Source organism: Sapajus apella, unplaced genomic scaffold, assembly GCF_009761245.1.
Source record: "Sapajus apella isolate SASKATOON/1434 unplaced genomic scaffold, GSC_monkey_1.0 scaffold138, whole genome shotgun sequence".
NCBI classification, from domain to species: domain Eukaryota; kingdom Metazoa; phylum Chordata; class Mammalia; order Primates; family Cebidae; genus Sapajus; species Sapajus apella.
The window spans coordinates 3,166,723-3,183,831 of NW_022437078.1; the positions used below are offsets into that span (position 1 = coordinate 3,166,723).

General features: G+C 62.8%; 1 protein-coding gene across 3 annotated transcripts in view; it reads left to right on the plus strand.

Moving 5' to 3' along the window:
• The first annotated feature begins 257 nt into the window (after positions 1 to 257).
• Positions 258 to 17,109, plus strand: part of TTYH3 (tweety family member 3) — a 30,989-nt gene continuing 14,137 nt past the window's right edge. For all 3 annotated transcript variants that reach the window (XM_032263798.1, XM_032263796.1, XM_032263797.1), the window contains exons 1-6: positions 258 to 583; positions 14,228 to 14,397; positions 14,551 to 14,662; positions 14,826 to 15,046; positions 15,346 to 15,441; positions 16,949 to 17,021. In XM_032263798.1, coding sequence (XP_032119689.1) covers positions 461 to 583; positions 14,228 to 14,397; positions 14,551 to 14,662; positions 14,826 to 15,046; positions 15,346 to 15,441; positions 16,949 to 17,021 — 795 coding nt within the window. In that variant the 5' untranslated portion in view covers positions 258 to 460. The remainder of the gene's footprint in view (positions 584 to 14,227; positions 14,398 to 14,550; positions 14,663 to 14,825; positions 15,047 to 15,345; positions 15,442 to 16,948; positions 17,022 to 17,109) is intronic.

Consider the following 17,109-nt stretch of genomic DNA (forward strand, 5'->3'; position numbering starts at 1 on the left):
GGGGACATTGGGTAATGGGAGGGCATGAGAGTGGAGGGGCAGAAGCATCAGGTAAAAGGACCAATAGAGATGCAGAAACGGGTGGGCGGGGCACAATGTGGGGCGGGATTGGCGGGAGATAGACCAATGGTGGGTAAGAGGCGGGCCAAGGGCGGGGCGCGCGGAGGCTGGCCTGGAGGGTGGCGGGCCAATGGAGGCTCGGGGGCGGGGTCGGCGGGCGGACGGGCGGGGGCGCGGAGGGGGCGGTGGCGGCGGCGGCGAACAAAGAGGCGGCGGGCGCGGGCGGCCGAGCGGAGCCGAGCGCAGCCGAGCCGGGCCGAGCCGGGCCGGGCCGGGCCCAGGAGCGCGCGGATGATGCGGGCGGCCAGGCCGGGGTCGGCGGGTCCCTAAAGCCCGCGCCCCGGGCCAGCGAGGGAGCCCCGCGCAGGCCGCGCGTATCCGAAGGCGGCCGGGCCCCGCCATGGCCGGGGTCAGCTACGCGGCGCCCTGGTGGGTGAGCCTCCTGCACCGGCTGCCCCACTTCGACCTGAGCTGGGAGGCCACCAGCAGCCAGTTCCGGCCCGAGGACGCTGACTACCAGCAGGTGACACGGGCCCCTCGGGGTCACAGAGTCAGGGTCCCCAGGTCACGGCCTCCTCCCCTCCCAGGGCCACGGCCCCCCTCCCCGAGGGCCTAAGGACCCCTTATCCCCCATCCAGGGTCACAGCCGCCTCCTCCTCGCGGGTCCTGGCCTCCTTCCTTCTCGAGGGTCTCTTCTGATTACAGGGACCCCCCTCCTCCAGGGTCATGGCCTCCTCCTCAAAGGTCTAAATCCCCTCCAACCCGTCGAGGGTCCATTGTCCCCCTCCCGATTCTGGCCTTCCCTTCTGGTGTCACTAAGGCCCCCCCCTTTCTGGGGTTTCATGGAGCTGCCTCTCCCCCCTCCGTGAGCCCCCTTGGCTAGTGGAGGGCCTCTCCATCACTGGGGAGCAGCCTGGTGCTGTGTCCCAGTAGAGACCCCTCCCCAGATGACCCCCAGGCTCTGAGATCAGAGCCGGTGCCTGAGCACATTGGGTGCAGGCAGGCGGGGACTCCTCGCCCACTCACCCGCGGCTGGGGAATCCCACTGCCAGGCTTCCAGTGGGTGAATGGCCTGAGCCGCCGCCAGCCCTCTGTGGTCGGTAATGACCCCCTGCTTGGCGGTCAGGCTGTGGGATGTACACAGCGTGTCGTGTGTGGCCGTGGGAGACAGGCTGCCTGTAGCCCCCAGGGGAGGGAGGCCTGGCGGCTGGTAAGCACCATGGGCCTCAGGCAGGGAAGCTGGAAGTGGCTGAACCCGGGCAGAGCTGGGGGTTGGCAGGGGGCCCTTTGCAGCCCTCTCCCAGAGGAGCTCTTGGCCTGGCATCATGCCAGGCCCCAGCACCACCCCCATGGCCAAGCTACTGTCATTCGAGTGTGGGGCAGGGGACCAAGCTTGGGCATTTCCTTCCTGCCTGGAGATCCGGATTCCAGAAGCCCCGTGACCAGGGTCCTTGGTCACCCGGAGTTTCTCTTTGGACAGATAATGGCAGAGCTCCATGGTGGGGTGGGAATGGCTTTTTGCTTATCAAAATGGCTTGGGAATCCGGTATTCCGCGGACAGCCTAGCACCTGGATCTTCAGAACTGCATTGTCTGTGGCCTCCCGCATCCAGAGGAGGGAAGCAGAAGTAGAGAAGCCCAGTGCTCCCAGCCTCGCGCTCACCTGCACCCAGGCCCCTCATCCCATCAGATGACGTTTCCTAACAGATGAGGAAGGGGGCGAGGGATCGGCCCAGGCACGCCCAGACACAGCAGGGAGGAGGGAGGCGGAAGGATTGGTATAAAATCTCACGCCTGCGCCTGCGTTCTAGAGGCCCAGTCCCGGGGGACCGTTCGGTGTGGGCGCAACGCACATCCAGGAACTTCTGGAACTTCTTCCATGCTCTCGGCTTTGTCACTTGTCCCTGGAAGACTCTGTTGAAGCTGCAAGGAGGGTGTGCTGCACTTTGGAAAGTTCTCTGCCCTGAGGGTTTGGCCCATTTGTCAGTTCTGAAGCTCCGAGCGTGGCGGGGGGGGGGGAGGCTGCTGTTTACTGATGGCACTTGGGGTGCCACCTGCCTAAGCTGCCAGCCACAATTGGACTTCCCTACAGCCCTCCAGGGTGCCTGCATTCCCAGATGTGAAAGAGGGAGTGAGAAAGGGAGTGAGAGGCGATGATGTCTGCAGCCCACGGGGCCTCCGGGCAGTGGCCAAGCCCCTCTGCTCTAGCAGGGTGCTGTGGCACTGGGAGGCCCTGGCTTCTGCCCCCTTTCCTCCCCTGCCCTGCGCTCTGTTCTGCTGTGGGAGGGCTCTGACTCACTCTCTCTCCTGCCTCGTCTCCACGGAGCAGAATTAGCCACTGAATAATTCACGATATGGAAACCAGCCTGCCTCCATCCCCCGCCGCCTCCACTCCTGGCTCTTGGTGAGGGGCTGTGGCGTGAGCTGGTCCTGGCGTGCGTCCTGCCCGTGCCCGTCGAGTGCTGGTGCTTTGGGGCAACTACTTGGCTTCTCTGAGCCTTCATTGCCTCATCCTGAATCTGGGCTGGCTGTTCCACCTGTATAATAGAGTCACCCCTGGGGGTCAAGGGCCAGGAGCCCCCTTCCAGGGAGGGTGGGCAGTGGGTGGGTCTGGGCCGTGGCAGGCACCCCTTCCTGCCTCCCCTGGTAAGGAGTTGGTGGCTGTAGGGGAGGTGGACCCCTCGCCCATCCTGACCTAGGGTTCCCTCTTAGCTGTCTGTGTGCTGCCCCCACCTGGGCTGTGCCCTGCTGGGGAGTGGGCATCTGCTTCGACGTTATCAGGACAAGGGGGATGGGGGAGGTGGGGCCTGGTGCTAGGAGTTGGGGGTGTAGCACGAGGGATTTGCCTTTGTCCTTTGCTATTTCAAGCCCCTGTGGTCTGCTATTGGGAACCCTGGTGAAACCCCCTGGAGGGACTAGGGCCAGGTCCTGCTTCAAGGCCCTGCATGGGACTGCCTGTCACCAGCTGCTTTTCCCACAGCCCCAGGAGGTGGGGACAGTTGCTCCATTGTACAGATTAGCAAACTGAGGCTCCGAATCACATAGGGAGTAAGCGGTGGGGACAAGAGCCCTGCTCCTTTCTGCAGGCCTCTGCTCCTGACCCCGGCGGAGCCCCAGTCAGCCTGGAGTTGCAGGCTTCCCAGGTTCCCCCACGGCTGCCTTGCTGCTGGGGGTATGACCGTGAGATTAGGAGCTGATGGGGGCTGAGGGATCTGTGGAGGGACAGGAGGTGGAGAGGCATCTGGGGTCGGCTCCAAGGAAGTCCCTTCCTTGGAGTGCAGCCTGGACTCTGTAGAAGTCCCCGAGGCGCGACTCCCCAGTCAGTGACTGTGGAGATGGGCTGCAGGGCTGGGCTCCCACGCTGCCTGGGCATTTGAGTGAATGGGGGCTGTGTCATTCCCGGGGGTATTGGAGGCCTGCAGGAGGCCTGAGACTCCCTGGTGGCCCTGCAGCTGAGCTGGCAGAGCTGGGCCTGAGGCCTGGGCACCTGGTGTGGCCCGGGCCAGTCTGCGCTGTATAGTGAGTCCTGAATGTCCAGTGGGCCTGGCTGACCTGGCCTCGGGCAGGGGCTCCTGAGGGCCCCAGAGCCTTCTCTTCAGCTGGAGCGTCGCAGGCCTGCACCTTCACTCTGTCACTTCCTTCTGCGTGACCTTGGGTGGTCCGGCCGCCGTTGTGGGCTCTATTTGGGGGATGCCTGCCTGCTCAGCTCTCACCAGCCCTTTGTGATCCCGTGTGTTCAGGTGGGGATCAAGTTCATGCTCACTCACCTCAGCCTCTCTCTTGGGCTCACTGTCTCCTCCAGCTCAGGACCAGATACAGGAGAACAGCTATGCCCTGTGGTGGGTTCCAAACTGGGCAGTGGGAGCCCAGTGGTCAGGGAAGGCTTCCTTCAGGAGGTGGTGTTAACTGGCCTGCCATAGAGGCTGCAAGCCTGGGGGCCAACAATCAGGGTTATGAGTTGCCTTCTCCTTTCTGACTCCTCCATGGGCCACACCAGCCCTGGCAGGTGATAGTTTCACTGGGACACCTGCCCTAAGCCCCTGCCTCAGGTTTGCATACCCTGGAGGGCCTGTTTTCCATTAGAGTCTGGAGTGCCCAGATGTTTCTGTGAAGACCCTAATGATAAGACTGAGGTCACTATGCAGAGACTTGGGGAAAAGCTTCCGGGCTGGGGGAACAGCACATGCAAAGGCCCTGGGGCAGAGAGAAGCTTGAGCCTTGGGGAGAGGCCTCAGCCCCATATGTTAGAGGGTCACTCTGGTCTGACTGCACAAGGGGAATGTGCTACCTCAGGAACTGGTGAGTCCTCTGTGCCAGGAGCTGTGCCAGCCCAGGCTGAACAACCACTCTGAGAGGATCTGAGCTCTGGGAGTAGGGCAAGTGTTCTCCTAGCAGAGCTGGGAGCCAGCTCCTAAGAGCACAGCACCTCTGTGCTGGCACTCACATGAGGTCAGCCTCATGCCCAGTTGCAGGCTGGGGGGCCATTCCCCAGGACAGGTCTGGCCTGTTATCATCCTCCCCACTCATCAGAAGGAAATGAGCTCCAGTTAAAACAGCAGCTTTGGTCGCCTGTCTTGTCGTTTATGAAAGCGGTATACGTTCATGGAACATTTGGGGAAAAGGGAAGAGCGTGAGACAAAAACGTCCCTTCAGCTGGTTTCCGTCCAAGCACACAGAGCTGTAGGGTGGGTGTCCCTGAGAACTGGAATCCTATAGCTTTTTACACGTCCTGTACTTTGGACTGCGTCTAGGGCCTTTGGTTCCAGATGCTTGTCCTGTGTCCCGTGGTGCCGGGCAGGATTCTGTAGCTGCAGGGGACAGAAGCGGGCCAGGCCTGGAGGACCCCAGGGAGCGGGGCAGAAGCTTCAGGAGCAAGCCCTGAGTGAACAGGAGTTGATGAACTAGACAGGGGGGCTGCAGCGAATGAGATCCTGCATTGCGGGTGGGCAGGACGCCCCATGGCTGGTCCCAGTCCCCGCTCTGGGCATTTCCATCTTGGCCGGCGTCTGCATTCCTTGGAAGACACTGATTGGCTGAGCTTGCCTTTTGGCCAAGTGGGCCCTGGACCACCCAGTCCACACATGCTGGGGGGTGGGTGTCAGGCCACCCTTGGCCCAGCCACTGTCTTCATCAAGGCTTCCTGCATTTGGGCTTGTGGTTTTGGTGACTCTGAGGGTGCTCTGGCCACCTCTGTCCCTAGGAGACCTGGGGGTTCTCAAGTCTCTTCCTTAGAGTGCAGCCTGGACCTGTTAGAAGTCGCCGAGGTCTTGACGGCTTTTCCTGGGTGTGCTCGGATGTTGGGGTGGGAATTCTTGCTCAGGGCACTGGCTTCCCCATCTCTGGTTTCAGCAGTGCCAGGGGCCACTGCAGTCTGTGTGTGTGGGACCCCCACTGTCCCCAACTTGCCTGGAACTCAAGGCCCAGCTCTAGGCCCCCTCTTCCGGGCATCTCCATGGTGACCCTTCTTCCTCCCCTGATCCCTGGGCAGGGGCTCCGCTGGCCAGCCCCATCTAAGGGATGTGCAATGCCAGCTGCTCTGACCCCCCCCCCCAGGGGCTCTGGATCAGGCTCTGGGAGAGTGGGGGGGGCCCTGCAGCTTGGAGCCCCAGAGGCTTGTGCTGCTCGTTTCTAAAGCACTTTTCTTGGAGAGCCACCCAGTGACCCTGGGAGGTGGACACTGTGTCCCCAACATAAGCAGAAATGTGGGCCGGCCAGCATCTGGAGCTGGAAGACTGGACCCAGGTTCCAGCCACAGCCCAGCTCTGTCCCTTCCAGTGGACATGGCGTCAGTGCAGTTTGAGAGCCCAGGGGTGCAGGTTCAGAGGGGCTCAGGGGCATCTACTTCCCCCAGCTGCCCCACAGTCAGTTCTGCCAAGGCCTGGGCAACAGAAGAGGAACCGAGTTTGCAGCCAGGGGCCTGAGGTCAAGGACATGGGAAGTGCCTGATGCGGCCACCAGGGAATCAGCATGTGACAGCAGGTGGATGGTGGGTGTGGGGGGACCACAGGAGGGCCTCCCGTACCCGGGCCCACTGCTGGGGTCTGCAGGGAGCCCAAGGGGGCTTCCCACAGCCTTGGGAGGCTGGCCTGAGTCCCATGGGGCAGCACCCTCTGCGGCTGGGCCAGGCCCATGTTGGCTGAGGGTATGAGAGGGGGCCAGGCCACTCACAGCCTGAGTGCCAATGCCTTCGGCCTCTGAGGAGGGTGCCAGCTACGGTGCCCCTGCTTGCTCTGCCCCCTTGGGCCCGTACACGCTGGTAGGGTTCCTGGTCATCATAGGGGAGCACTCCCAAAGTTCTGGGGTACACCCGTCTCTGAGCCCTGCATCTGGGTTGGGCCGTGCCCTCTGGGCTGCCTCTCCCTGGTGGGGAGCTGAACCCGGAGACAGGGCTCCAGTCTGGCGGCTCCGGGCTGGGTCTGAGGCCAGGGACCCAGTCCCCAGGTGGCTGGTGCAGAGGCCTGCAGACAAGCTGGAAGAGCAGGGGATTTTCTGGGTGTCACGCTGAGAGATATGTCGGAGCGCGGGGACCAAAATAGACACGCTTGCTGCAGCTCTTTGGTGTCTGTTCCCTGCATGGGGGAGGGCAGGCGAGGGCAGCAGGAGAGCTGGGGCCCCTTGGCTACAGGGCGTAGGGCAGAGGCCCGGCCTATGGGGAGATGGGCAGGAGCACCTCTGAGTGTCAGCCCAAGGGCTGCCTCACCAGCCTCCTTCCAGGCCATTTCTGGAGAGTGAGGGCCAGCCTGGAGGGAGCCCCGGGGGGGTGTGGAACAGTGGGTGTGGGGCCACGTGTAGCCTGGCCGCCTGGACCTCAGACCTCAGGAGTGGGGGACAGGGATGCAAAGTTGGCCCCAACCCCGGCTCCCACGTGGCTGCTGCTGGCTGCACGTCCACCAGGCAACGGCCAGGAGCTCACCGTCATGGAATGCGTGAAACCCAAGCCCAGCCTGGTGGAAAATCTGTTTTTAATTTTGGAGCCTGGGCCAAGTGTGCTGTGGGTGAGGGCTGCAGCCACGTGTCCAGCGTGGCCACGTGGGGGGCTGAGGCCTAGCCGAGGGCTATGACCCTGGAGCCCCCACTTGTGTGAGGGGACCCACGAGGCAAAGGTGGGGGGCCCTGCTTCCCAGTGGGGGGCCCCTTGACACGGGCGGTGGTGGTAGCTTGCACACACTGAGCCCACCCTGGCCTCCCCAAGCAAGGCTTGGCCCTAGGGATCCTGCCGCTTTCCCGACCCTGGCCCAGGACACTGAGGGGTTCTCACGGTGCTGGAGGCCAGAACCCCTCAGTCTGGATTGGGGTATGGGACACCAGCCCACCTCTCAGACACCCCCAAACCTTGTCACTGCCTCTGGAGGAGGGGCCTTGGCAGTTCCAGGGCTGAAGTTTGGCATCCGTGGAGTCAGGTGGGGTCACTCTCTTCCCACTGTCTGCCACATCCTCCTGGAGCCCCCGGCTGGCACTGTGGACGCAGGGGAGCCCCCCACCCAGTGGGGCCAAGCTGTCTGTCCAAGCCTGGGTCCCCAGCACCCAGTGCAGGCTGCTGTTAAGATGCCCTGAAAGCTGATGCTCCCCAATTAGCCCGGACCCCCGACAGGATCACGGGTGTCAGTGTGGAGACTCCGTCCCTATCCAGAAAGCTGAGGGTAACTCCGTCCCCACTGCAGTCAGGCTGTGTGGCTGTCACCATGTTGTGTGTCTGTCACATGGAGGCACTTCTGGCAGGATTCTGGCCCCTCAGTGGACTTTGTGCTTGGCCCCTGTGGAGCTTGTCCCTTTCCCTCCACCAAACTGTCACTTTCATAAGGAGCTGGCATGAGGGGTGGGGCAGAGCTGAGCAGGGGTGGAACCCATCTTCTGCCCGCCTCTCCTCTGGGCATTGGGGCTGCTTATCCTGCTCCCTCTGCTCCATGTGCCTGTGGCTGTACCTTTGGCGCTCGCTGGTCCTTCCCAGGGCCACAGGCAGCCATCATCGTCAGCTGCAGTCACGCTGCCTGGCCTGCTGGCCTCACCTGCCCCACTGTGTGACTGTGGACTCTGGACCTGTCCCCAGGCTCCCTGTGCCTAGCAGCATGGCTCCAAGATGTATCGCTGTGTCTTTGCTTCCCTCCCTGCTCAGGGTGGACCCAAAGCAGTGTCCAGCCAAGGAACGAGCAGCTGTGGCTGGAACGGCATGGTGGCGGGATCGTGGCTGCTGCCTGTGGCTAGGCTTGGGGGCTGCATCAGGCCAGACTTCTCATCAGAGCGCCTGTGAGCTCCTCCCAGTGGGCCAGGGCCTCCTCAGCCCAGCCATGCACCGCCGTAGCCCACAGGGGTTGGCAGGACAGAGCAGGGTGTAGGTCCATGGCCCGGGGCGCCGGGGCAGGCAGCTGCTCCCAGGTGCACAAGTGTTGAGCAGCTATCTGCGTGTGTGTGGAGGGCATGTGTTCCACAGTCTGGCCCTGGCTTGCTGTGTGCCCTGCCCTGCGTGGCATGCATCGTCACATGCTGCCAGGCCCAGGTACTGCCACCAGGTGCTCCGGGAGCCACCAGGATACCCAGCGGCAGCCACCTGTGCAGGTGGCAGGCAGTGTGCCCTGCCCTGCAGTCATGCATGGCCCTCCCGCCTCGGCAGCCTGGTGTGGCGCAGCCTGTGCTGGTGCCAAGCCCATTGTGTGGGGGGTGCCTACGTCTGCGTGGCTGATGGGAGTCACATCCAGGAAGGGCCTGGAGGCAGAGTGGGCGTGGGCAGGAGGACAAGGCAGGCGTGGGGCACTGGCCTCACCACTACTCCTGCATATTGTCTCCCCAAGCCTCCTGCCGTGCCGGCTGTCCTAAGGCCTTGGTGGCACGCTGGGCCCTCCCCTCTCCAAGCAGGGCTGGGACAAGGGCCACCCACCTGTGCAGGCAGCCAGGTCAGGTTGGGGATTCTCGCCTTGCAGGTGCTGAGCTGAGGCTCCCACAGAGCAAAGGCTGCAGTACTAGGTTTGGGTCTGGGTCTCTGACATCCTGGGGACATTCTGGAGGAGGTGGAGTGTGTCTGGGCACAGTGGGGGTTCCCTGAAGGAAGAAGGCTCTAGGCCCAGGGACAGCGTATGCCGGGGTGTAGAGGCCAGAGAGCCCTGCCCGCTCCTAGCCAGCCACAACCTGAGGCATTCCTGCCAGGTCAGGGAGGACTTGGTGTGGCTTGGGGTATACTGGGATCCTCTTGGCGGTAACCTGATCTGGGACAGAGTAAGACTTCAGACCCTGGCTCTCTGTCTGACTGGGTGTTTCCAGAGTGGTGGGGTTTTGGGGGGCCACAGGGCAGTCAGGCGGAGTCTAGGCTCACAGTGGGAGGGGGCATCGCCAGTGGATACATGTGTGGCTGTGGGGCTACAGAGGCCTGGAGAAGCAGGGGGTGGCCCAGGGCCAAGACCAGGGGGCCTAGGGTGTGGGGAGGGGAATTGAGGCAGCAGGGGGAGGTCGACCCCAGCCCCCTTGGCGCGTGCATGGCACTTGAGTCCTCCCTGGGTGCTCTGCAGAGCCCAGCATGTAGCTTTCGACTCGCCTGAGTCCTTACATCACTTCCACCATAGATGGAAAATTCCATTTGGTCAGAGCCCAGCTGCTGATCAGACAGTTCCCATTCTTTCTCTGAATGGGCCAGGGAGGGGTGGAGGGGCCGCCAGCCCGGTAGAGAAAGGTGGCTGGGCCATCACGGGAATGCCGCTGGACCAGTGCCCCGAGGGAGGCTGCCATCTGGGAATCTGGCTTTGGGAAGTGGGTGCAGAGGTCAGGCTGGCCACGGCACGTTCCCTGCAGACAGCTGGGCTCAGGCCTGGTGCACTGGGTGCCTGGAATCTGGGGCGGGGGGCCTGAAGCAGCTGCCCGGTTTGCTGGGCACCCTGACACCTGGGCTCTAAACAGTGAGAACAGGCTCTGCACTCACAGGGAGGCACCATCTCCTTCCTCAGTTGGGGGAGGCTGAGTGAGGCTGTCCCTGTTCGGGCCCTGAAGCCTGGCCTCTGGCCCCTGGAGGCTGAGGAGTAAGGCTCAGTTTGCAGCCAGGCAAGAACAGCAGAAAGCTGCCTCAGGCAAGTGCGGTGCTCACACCAGTAATCCAGCACTTTGGGAGGTCAAGGCAGGGGGGCAGGGGGATCATTTGAGCCCAGGAGTTGAAGACCAGCCTGGGAAACATAGCCAGACCCGGTCTTTACAAAATTTTTTTTAAAAAATTAGGGCAGAGGCCAGGCACAGTCACTCACGCCTGTAATTCCAGCACTTTGGGGGACCAAGATGGCAGATCATCTGAGGTCAGGAGTTCAAGACCAGTCTGGCCAACATGGTGATCTCCCTGTCTCTAAAATACAAAAATTAGCCAGGTGTGTTGGTGCGTGCCTATAGTCCCAGCTACTCAGGAGGCTAAAGTAGAATCGCTTGAACACGGGAGGTGGAGGATGCAGTCAGCCGAGATCTCGAGCCACTACACTCCAGGCTGGGTGACAGAGACTCTGTCTCAAAAAAAGGAAAGAAAGAAAATTAGCCAGGAGCTGTTAGTATGTGCCTGTGGTCCCAGCTACTTGAGAGGCTGAGGCAGGAGAATCACTTGAGCCCAGGAGGTCGAGGCTGCAGTGAGCTGTGATTGTGCCACTGTACTCTAGCATGGGCCACAGAGCGAAACCCTGTCTCTAAATTTTTTTTTTTTTAATTGTACATTTGGGCCAAGTGTGGTGGCTCACGCCTGTAGTCCCAGCACTTTGGGAGGCTGAGGTGAGTGGATCACCTGAGGTCAGGAGTTCGAGACCAGCCTGACCAATGTGGTAAAACCTCATCTTTACTAAAAATACTAAATTAGCCGGGTGTGATGGCATGCGCCTGTAATTCCAGCTATTTGGGAGGCTGAGGCAGGAGAATCACTTGAACCCGGGAGGAGGTTGCAGTGAGCCAAGATCACAGCACTGCATTCCAGCCTGGGCGACACGGGGGCTGCCTTTTCTGCTTTTCTCAGCACCTCTTACCCTCCAGCAGGCTTCACAGTTCACTTATGATGATGTTTAGTGCCTGTGTCACCTCACCTTCCTATAGGCAGCCCCGAGGGCAGAGAACATCATCTACGGGGTCCCTGCGTGTGCCTGGTGCCTAGCAGCCTCTCCCCACTGGCCATAGGTGCCCCCTGCCCACTGCACCTGGACGTCAGCCCTCCGCACCAGGGCAGAGCAGTCCAAGGAACGGGCTTGCCTCACCTAGATCCTGTTTGGCCAGGATTTATGTCACCCTGCCTCCATTTTCTCATCTGCCAAATGGGAGTGGGTGGCTCTGGCGCCACCAAGGAAGTGATGCATGCCTGGGAGCCCTTTGATGTGCGCTGATGCCCTGAACTCTGGGTGGACATGCCAGGCCGGTGGCTACGGAGGCCACAGCCAGGTACCTGTTTAGGCTTTGTGTGCTTTGTGTCTGGGATTGACACCTGCTCTCCCAGTCCCCAGCTCCTCACCCCAGGAGGAGTTTCCCTGTGAGTCCCAGATGTGGGGTGCATACAGACAGGCTCTCCTGGAGTCATGACCCATGTGAGCCCAGGGTCAGGGGAGCGAGTAAAGGTGACCCCAGTCAAGGACTGGGGAGGCCTCTGCAGATGGAAAGCAGAGGGAGGGCTCGCTGGAGGAGTCTGGCCAGCCCAGGGTCAAGATGGGGCTGGTTGCTGTGGCCCCCAGGCCATGGGAGCCCAGGGGATGCCCCATGGATGGAAGTGCAGACGTGGGTATGGGTCCAGCGGAGCTCTGGCCCACGGGGGCACGGTCAGCTGCCCCACAGATCTGTTCTGCCCTTGGCCTCTGAGCTACAAGGAGGGTACTAACAGGGCGTGTGGTCACAGCTGGTGGGGTTAGCACCTCTACTCCATGCCCAGCCCCACATAAGCCAGGCCAGACCCAGGGACCCCAGAGTGTTGCTTTTCCAAGCTCCCCAACGTTTATGGATGACCCACTGTGTGTACAGCCTGGGTCTGGGCATGGTGCTGGGTGTTAATGTGAGACCCCGACCCCATGTGACTGGACTGTCTCTGCCTCCCTTTGTGATCTTGGGCAAACCCTACTGGGCCCTGAGGATCCCTCTGTGACTTGAGCTCCCTGGACCATGAGACCGTCCTGAACTGATTCAGTTTCAGCGGCTGTGGTGGCCTGCCTCCCGAGGGTGGAGGTGGGCTCAGGGCCCAGCAGTCCTCATGCCATTGCAGAGGTGGTAGGCACCTGTGCATGGCTGAAGGAGCGGGAGGGTGCCTGCCCCTGATGCTCTGCAATGCCCAGATTGCTGGCTGCTGGGCAGCTGTGGACACACTGGTATGGCTTTGGACCATGGCAGCTCATTTCTGGGTGTGCCAAGTTGGTCAGCACCTCCCTGGCCAGGTGGAGATGGAAAGGACACCTTCAGGTGTGGGCGTCTGCCGGCTTCCTGGAGGGCAGGACACACCATCCTCCCACTGCCTGGCAACTGTCTCCTGGGAGATCCAGCAACAGTCCCAGTGCCCACTGTGGCTGAGTCCTCATCCCAAGGGGGGCCAGGCAGGGGACCATCTGCCCCAGCAGCTCCCGAGGCTGGGGCCCCTGAGGGCCACATTGCTGAAGCGTTGTGATCCAGGGAGGGAGGTGTTTCTCTGCAGCAGTGCCAGTGAGGGCAGTGCAGATGTACCTGGTGGCCACCCCACAACACCGATGGCCCCCACTGCTAACACTCCCCCACCCATAGACACCCCCTCACCCATAGATACCCCCCCACCCATGACACCCCCGAGTTAGCCTCTGGGTGGTCCCTGGCCCCATGATGAGGCACAGCCCTGTGTCCACTCACCATCCCTCGCCTGGGCACAGGAAGCGTGTGGAGGTTCTGGAGGGCTGAGCCGGGGGCAGGGCTATGCTGAACCCAGGGACCTGGGGTTGCAGTACCTGGGTGCTTTCTCTGTAGCTTCTCTAAAGCCCAGTTTCCCTGTTGATGAAATGGGGGTGAGAGCACTTGGCCAGGCAGACTGAGTGTGGTGCCAGGAGAAGGGACAGCTCTGGGGACACGTTACCCTCCCTCCCCAAAGCGGATGCTCAGGAAATGTCACTGCTGCATCAGTTTAGCCACTTCCTGTGGGGGTTGCCCGGCCTTGGGACGGGAGGGCTCTGGTGTCTGTTCTGTGGTCTGTCTTTTGTGTTCAGAGACCTGGGGAGAGCCATGCCAGAAGGCCATGCTTGGAGCCAGACAGGGCTGTGTGTCTGGTGGGGTGACTGTATTCAGCCTGTGTGGGTGGTATCCCCTGGGACAGCCCTGGCCAGTGACCATGGCAGCGTGGGACCGGCCCCTCCATCTCATCCAGCATGGGGGGACTCCATGGGCAGTGCTCACCCCTGAGTGCAGTTTCTCAGTGCACAGACCCCAGACAGGATCAGGTTCCTGATGGGGCATCTTCCATGTTCACCCCTCAGAAACACTTTCATGGCCAACAAGTGGGGGTTCAGCCCCCCCCCACAGACTCCCCACTTCCCTACCAGTGGGGTAGGGAAAACCTCAGCACCATAGCTGGGGTGGGGGATCCTGCCAGGACTGATGTAGGAGAGTTCTGGGCCTGAGTTGAGGATGGGCCCTGGGGTTCTGGGGTGTCTCGGGCTAGGGGTGAGGACAGGAGCTGATGCTGGCAGGCCCTCCCCAGGGCTTTGCTTCTTCAGGGGGCAGCAGCACTTCTTTCTACAGAAGAGAAACCAGGCTTGGGGAGGTGGAGGGACCTCCTTAACGGGGCTGTGGCTGCAAGGACACTGGTTCACCAGACTGCTGGGTCCTCCTTTGTCACCCACATTCTCTGGCTACCTCCACCCAGTATCTCTCCTTGGTGCCTGGTGGGGCAGACATCCTGAGTACCTGCTCTGTACTCTGGGGACCCAGTGGGGAGGGGACAGGTGGCCTTGCCGGAGACACGGAGGCCTGGAAACTGGAGGCCAGGGTCTACCCGGCCCCTCCTAGTGGCTATGGAGTCTTGATGCCGTACAGCGTTGAAGATGGCGAGACCGGGGTCCCAGGTGTGGGGTACAGACCCGGGTAACCGCAGGTGCATCACTGAGGCGGTGGGAGCCTCCATACCTCACCTACAAGTTGGGGATGGGGCCCACCTCCCAGGGCTAGGAGCGTGGCACTCTGGGCCTGGGGGTCCACCCCTTCCAGTGCCGCCTCCTGCCCGCCCGCAGGCGCTGCTGCTGTTGGGGGCCGCCGCCCTGGCCTGCCTCGCCCTGGACCTCCTCTTCTTGCTCTTCTACTCCTTCTGGCTGTGCTGCCGGCGGCGCAAGAGCGAGGAGCACCTGGACGCCGACTGCTGCTGCACGGCCTGGTGCGTCATCATCGCCACGCTGGTGTGCAGGTGAGCGCGGTGGGGCGGGGCCGGAAGGCGGGGCCAGACGGGGTGTTCCCTAGGGGCGGGGCTAGAGAGGACAGCCGAAGGGGCGGGGCTGGAGTGTGGTTGGGGGCGGGGCCACAATATCAGGCCCCGCCCTCACGCCGCCGCTCCCTCCAGCGCCGGCATCGCGGTGGGATTCTACGGCAACGGGGAGACCAGTGACGGCATCCACCGTGCCACCTACTCGCTCCGCCACGCCAACCGCACGGTGGCCGGGGTCCAGGACCGCGTGAGTGGCCGCCGAGCTGGGGCCGGGGGCGCTGTTGCTGCTCCTGAACTCCACGTCTGCGCGAGGCCGGGAGGGGCAGCCGGGGCTGGGGCTGTGCAGGAGGGGCCAGCCTCTGGGGCAAGGAGGGCAGGCTCCCGGCCTCACGCCCGCGGGTCCGGCGCAGGTTTGGGACACGGCAGTGGGGCTGAACCACACGGCGGAGCCCAGCCTGCAGACCTTGGAGCGGCAGCTGGCCGGGCGGCCGGAGCCCCTGCGAGCCGTGCAGCGGCTGCAGGGCCTGCTGGAGACGCTGCTAGGCTACACGGCCGCCATCCCCTTTTGGAGGAACACCGCGGTGTCGCTGGAGGTGCTGGCGGAGCAGGTGGATCTCTACGACTGGTACAGGTGCGGCCGGGCCCTCTTCCCTGCCCGTCCCACTGGGCAGGCATCACCCTCCTGGGGCCAGTTTTGCTCTCAGCACCTAGTACATGAGGCCTGATGGGTGGGGTGGCCAGGGCCACTGGTCACAGGCAGCGGCTGGAGTTTCCCTAACAGGAGCCTTTCTCAAGAACTGACACCAGTCCTTAAGACCCAGACCCTCTGAATGCCCTCCGATGTGCCAGGCTGCTGGCCTCAGCTCCCCCTGGGACCCCACTCCTTGGCCCCGAGTCCGTGCCCTGGCCCACTCCCAGGTGTGCCTGCAGGTGGCTGGGCTACCTGGGCCTGCTGCTGTTGGACGTCATCATCTGCCTCCTGGTGCTGGTCGGCCTCATCCGCAGCTCCAAGGGCATTCTCGTGGGGTGAGTCTGGGGGCCTGAAGCGGCGGGGCAGGGCAAGGGACCATGGCACCACCTCCCCCACCCCTTCTGCCGTGTCAGCCACGGGCTCTGTGATGGGGGCTGAGCAGGATCCCCCTGCACTGCGTCTGCTCTGAGATGCCCCTTTTATGCCTGTGGCTTGTGCCTCTGTGGCTACCGTCCAGGTACACTTGCCCCCAGCCCGTGGTTTCCTGTGAGAGTCTGTACGTGGGGCACTTGTAGCCCAGGACCTGAAACAACCTGCCCAGGTCTCTGAATGCCCCGGGCCACCCAGAGACCAGGCTGGGGCCCCTTCCCCCACCCCTTCCATCCTTGGCCCTGGGGCAGCCTGGGTTCCAGCCCCAGCTCTGGTTCACCAGGAGGGTGACCTTGGGCAGGCGGCTCTTTAGTGCTGGGCCTTGGTCTCGTTGGGAAGGCAGAGAGAGTGGCAGCTCCTCCGTGGGAGGTGAAGTGTTGTCACTGCCCCTCACTGCACAGCTGCATGGCCATGGCTGGTGTCTCCCTGGGCCAGGCCCAGAAGAGATGGGAGAACACCCAGCCTCCCCCTATGTGGCACTCCCAGGCCACAGAGAAGCGGAGTGAGGGAAAGGTGCCATGGGCCACAGGTGACAGCACCCTGAAGAGGAATAGCTGGGGTGGAGGGGGTGTATGCCAGTGGGAGGTACTGGCAGGTTGGGGGGGTGCAGGTGGGTGGGGGGGTGCTGCTGCATGCTATGCCCAAGGAGACCCTAGACAGGAGGGATTGAGCGAGGACCCCAGGGAGCAAGGGATGCCTGGACACATGAGGAAGGATAACAGTGTGCAGGCCTGCTGTGGGGTGTGGGGGGCACGAGGTGGGGTGTGGGGTGTGTGCAGTGGGGTGGGGGGGTCCCACAGTGGGGTGTAGGGCCTGCACTGGGGTGTGTTTGGGGGACCTGCACTGGGGTTTGGGGGACCCGCAGTGTGGGGGGAAGCACCTGCAATGGGGTGTGCACAGGGGCCTGTGTGTCTGGATCAAAGGGAGCCAGATGTGGGTGAGGTGAGGCCTCACCAGGTGTAGGTGAGGGAGAGGCTGGTACTGTAGCAAGAGCACCCAGTTGCTGAGTGAGGGTTCAGCACAGGAGGACTTGGTCTGGCTAAGGTTAGCAGGCCCCTTGGGCTGCTACGTGGGCAGCGGGATGCAGGATCCCGTGTAAAGGGGACACTGTTGCCTGCTCGGGACCTGGAGAGGGAGCTGGTGGCCAGGAGGGGCAGGGCCCCAAGAGCCACCTGGCCTTCCAGCCCTGCTTCCAGCTCAGAGCTCTCTGAGCCCCACCCCTCCCAGGAGAGGGCCCCATCTGAGCCCTGAGCTGTGGGCAGCTCTGGCTGAGGCCAGGCTGTTGGAAGAGCCTCAGTTCCTGTGTGGGCTGACCCCTGTTGTGCACTGGGACCCATCTTCTGGCCTGCAGTCCAGCAGGTGACATGCCCCCAACACTGGCATGGGGCTGCTGACTGGCTGTCTCTGTCTCAGGGTCTGCCTGCTGGGAGTCCTGGCCCTGGTCATCAGCTGGGGCGCGCTGGGCTTGGAGCTGGCTGTGTCCGTGGTGAGTGGCAGAGGGGGTGTGGTCCCCGGCTGCTGGACCTGGGCACTGGGGGAGGGATGAGGGAAAGCCACACTCCTTCCCCCACATC